This window comes from Gymnoscopelus microlampas (assembly GCF_963454915.1).
Source record: "Gymnoscopelus microlampas genome assembly, chromosome: 5".
NCBI lineage: Eukaryota > Metazoa > Chordata > Actinopteri > Myctophiformes > Myctophidae > Gymnoscopelus > Gymnoscopelus microlampas.
Genome location: NC_139942.1, coordinates 12,881,553 through 12,884,738, shown reverse-complemented (window position 1 = coordinate 12,884,738; position 3,186 = coordinate 12,881,553). Strand labels below are relative to the sequence as shown.

The 3,186-nt window shown below is 44.0% G+C and overlaps 1 protein-coding gene across 1 annotated transcript; it reads left to right on the top strand.

Moving 5' to 3' along the window:
* Positions 1-639: 639 nt before the first annotated feature.
* Positions 640-2,771, top strand: LOC311044914 (E3 SUMO-protein ligase ZBED1-like; the record flags this gene model as incomplete). The annotated part of the gene is made up of 2 exons (XM_084056723.1): positions 640-2,046; positions 2,265-2,771. 2 exons carry the CDS (start codon positions 640-642, stop codon positions 2,769-2,771), a joined length of 1,914 nt encoding a protein of 637 aa, XP_083912849.1.
* Positions 2,772-3,186: the final 415 nt, after the last annotated feature.

The window sequence follows — 3,186 nt, the reverse complement described above, 5'->3', positions numbered from 1 at the left end:
CTTTCAGGTGTGTATTGTTGAGTGCTGGTCACAATGAAGCGCCTCTACCTCACTAATAACATAATACAGCTTTATTTTCTTTACAATTATCATACTAAACACATTACTGTCAATAGTAAGAACTGCAGTAGTGCACACATGAACCAAACTTCTCTGTCTTCATATTTGATTAAATGTTCTCACTACTCACAAAAATGTACATTACAGGTTGAGCATAATCATCCTGGCTGCTAGACTAGGTATATGTAACAAAACAAAGCAAACTGAAAACGAGTATTTTTGTAACCATCACTGGTTACCAGAGTTGGGGGTAACGGCGGTACAACTACCGCCGTTACTGTAACGGAATACTTTTTTGGGTAACGGAGTAACGTAACGCGTTAGATTAGCAATTGGAGTACTCCGTTACTAGTTACGTTTTCAAATAAGTAATCCGTTAGTTTTTAAAAAGATGTCCCTCATTTTGTTGGCACAGATGTAAAAAAGAAAACCCCGAGTCATTTCCTCATTATTTTGCCAACACGAATACATGTAGGCTACTGAAAGGGGTGTGTGTGTGTGTGTGTGTGTGTGTGTGTGTGTGTGTGGCTCTGCGCATGTGCAGAAAAGCCATGCTGCAGCCCGGCTCTTTCAAGCGAAATGGCAGAGAACGAGAGCTCAGCGGGAGGCTCAGCCTTTACCAATTGGAAGTTTAAGCATTATTTTGATTTTGTCGAGGACAAGGGTGATAAAAACTATACTGTCAGATGTAAGCTGTGTCCGGGTAAGAAGTGCCTGTCTGCTTCGAAGGAGTCTACATCCAATTTAAAGAAGCATCTTGCTAAGACACACCGCAACACAGCCTTAGTGGCTGGGGGCGACGACGATGTAAACAACAATGCCGGACCAGCTCCTAAACAGCAACGATTAGATTTGAGTCTAACCGTCACTCAAAAGGAAATCAATGAGCTTATAGCTGGTTACGTGGTGGAGGAGATGCTTCCTATTTCAACCGTAGAGTCTCCATCATTCCGTAAGATAATTAATAAAATTCCTATGACGCGCAACAAGGAGGGAACAGTGCCCGACAGGAAAACATTTGCCAACTACCTCGACAAAGCTTACTGTGATATGGAGAAAGAACTGAAATCAACGTTTGAGGGCTTACAGTACGTTTCCACCACCGCTGACCTGTGGACAGCACACAATAAGAGTTTTATGGGGATGACAGCCCACTGGATCCATCCCTCTACTTTGCAGCGCAAGAAAGCTGCGATTGCTTGTAGGCGAGTGAAAGGAAGGCACACTTTTAACGTGATCGCCTCTGAAATTGAGCAGATTCACACATCCTATGGCCTTAGTGGGAAAGTAACAGCCACCGTCACCGACAACGGTTCGAACTTTGTTAAAGCGTTCCAGGTTTACCAGGGACAGGGCCTGGAAACTGGCTCCAATTCTGGGCCTGACTCTGAAGCAGAGGAGGACGCAAGCGATGAGGTTACCTTTGCAGATCTACACACTGTGCTTGCTGCCGAGGACGACGACAATGCCTTTGCTCTCCCTCCACACCATAGATGTGCGTCGCACACGCTGAATCTCATAGCCAATGACATAGAGAAGTGGCTGGTGTCAAACAGTGAAGCCAAGGCGGTGTACAGGAGCGCCACTGCCAAATGTTCTGGCCTGTGGAACAAAGCTAGCAGGTCAACTGTGGCATCAGAGAGCGTGGAGGAGATTTGCAAGAGAAAGCTTCTGGTTCCTTGTAAAACAAGGTGGAACTCCTTCTACGATGCAGTGTGCCGAGTCATTGACAGTCCTATTGTGACCCTGAATAAACTTTGCACCGAACTAGGCATCAGATGCATTACAGAGAGAGAGTACCAGTTCCTAAAAGAGTACTGTATGATTGTGAAGCCCCTCACAGTGGCCTTGGATAAACTTCAAGGGGAAGACAACTGCTTTCACGGCACCATCCTGCCAACACTCGAGGGCCTGATGGCTAGAACCCTGCGGTTAAAGGATAACCTCTCCCGTGCTACATCTGGCCTGCCCGATGCCATAGTCGAGGTAAAAATTATGTTCATGCTCATAGCACTTTATCCAAAATTGCCATATGTGCACTGTCTGTAGTGCACTGTCCTTGACTTGTTATTATGATTAAAATGATTATTATAATTAATTATGTCTATTATTATTAAAATATTATATTATTTTTTAATAAATAATTAAAAAATGTAACACAAATAACGTGTTTTTAATAACATTTTGTTATATATGTCTTGCAGGCCGTCAAGAAGCGTTTCGCATCCACGTTGGACAGTAAGGAGGCCTTACTGGCTGCCGCGACCCTTCCTAAATTCAAGTTGCGTTGGATGAAGGACGAGGCGCAAAAGGACCGCACGAAGACGCTTCTAGCTGCCGAGTGTCGTGCTGTCTCTGTTGGGGAAGCACCGCAAGAACTACCGCCGCCTGCACCTGTCATCGGAGAAGACGAGGGTGATGATGATTTCTTTGGTTTTGAAGAAGAAAGCCATGCCGGCGCGTTGACGGCGGACAGTGAAATAGCGGACTATCTCAAGTCAGGTTTCGAATTGGATGTATTGAACAAATTCCCCAGGATCAAGAAGATCTTTCTTCGGCTCAATACCCCAACACCATCCAGTGCCCCCGTGGAGAGGCTTTTCAGCCTCGGGAGTCTCGTCCTCACGCCCAAGAGGAATAGACTATCCGACTCACGTTTTGAAAAACTTCTCCTCCTGCGTTACAATCATCACTTTGGATTAAACGAGTAACTGTTGCTACGCATTGGTTTGGTGAGTCACTCTGTGCCTGTAGGCAACTTTGGCCATGTTTTGAGAAGCATATACACTTTAATAGTTTGTAGTGTAGCCTACGTTTTTGTGTGTTTAGAAAAAACTATGCACCTTGTTTGACCTTTATACTGTACATTGTATGCTGCTGTTCTGAATGTAGCCAGGCATGCTGTGAAGTTTGAAGCCTCTGCACTTTGTTAAAGATATATCATAGTGATTCATAGCCTTATGTGGGCATGTTTTCATTGTTTTGTTTCCTGTGCATCTTATTTATAGGCACTTTCACAAGTAAGGCTACTTGTATTTTATTGTAAGCCTAAGCACTGATTAATTTGTTTGTTTTTTTGATTGATTGAATGTACTTTATTAACAGTTTGCAAATAGTACAGAGGTA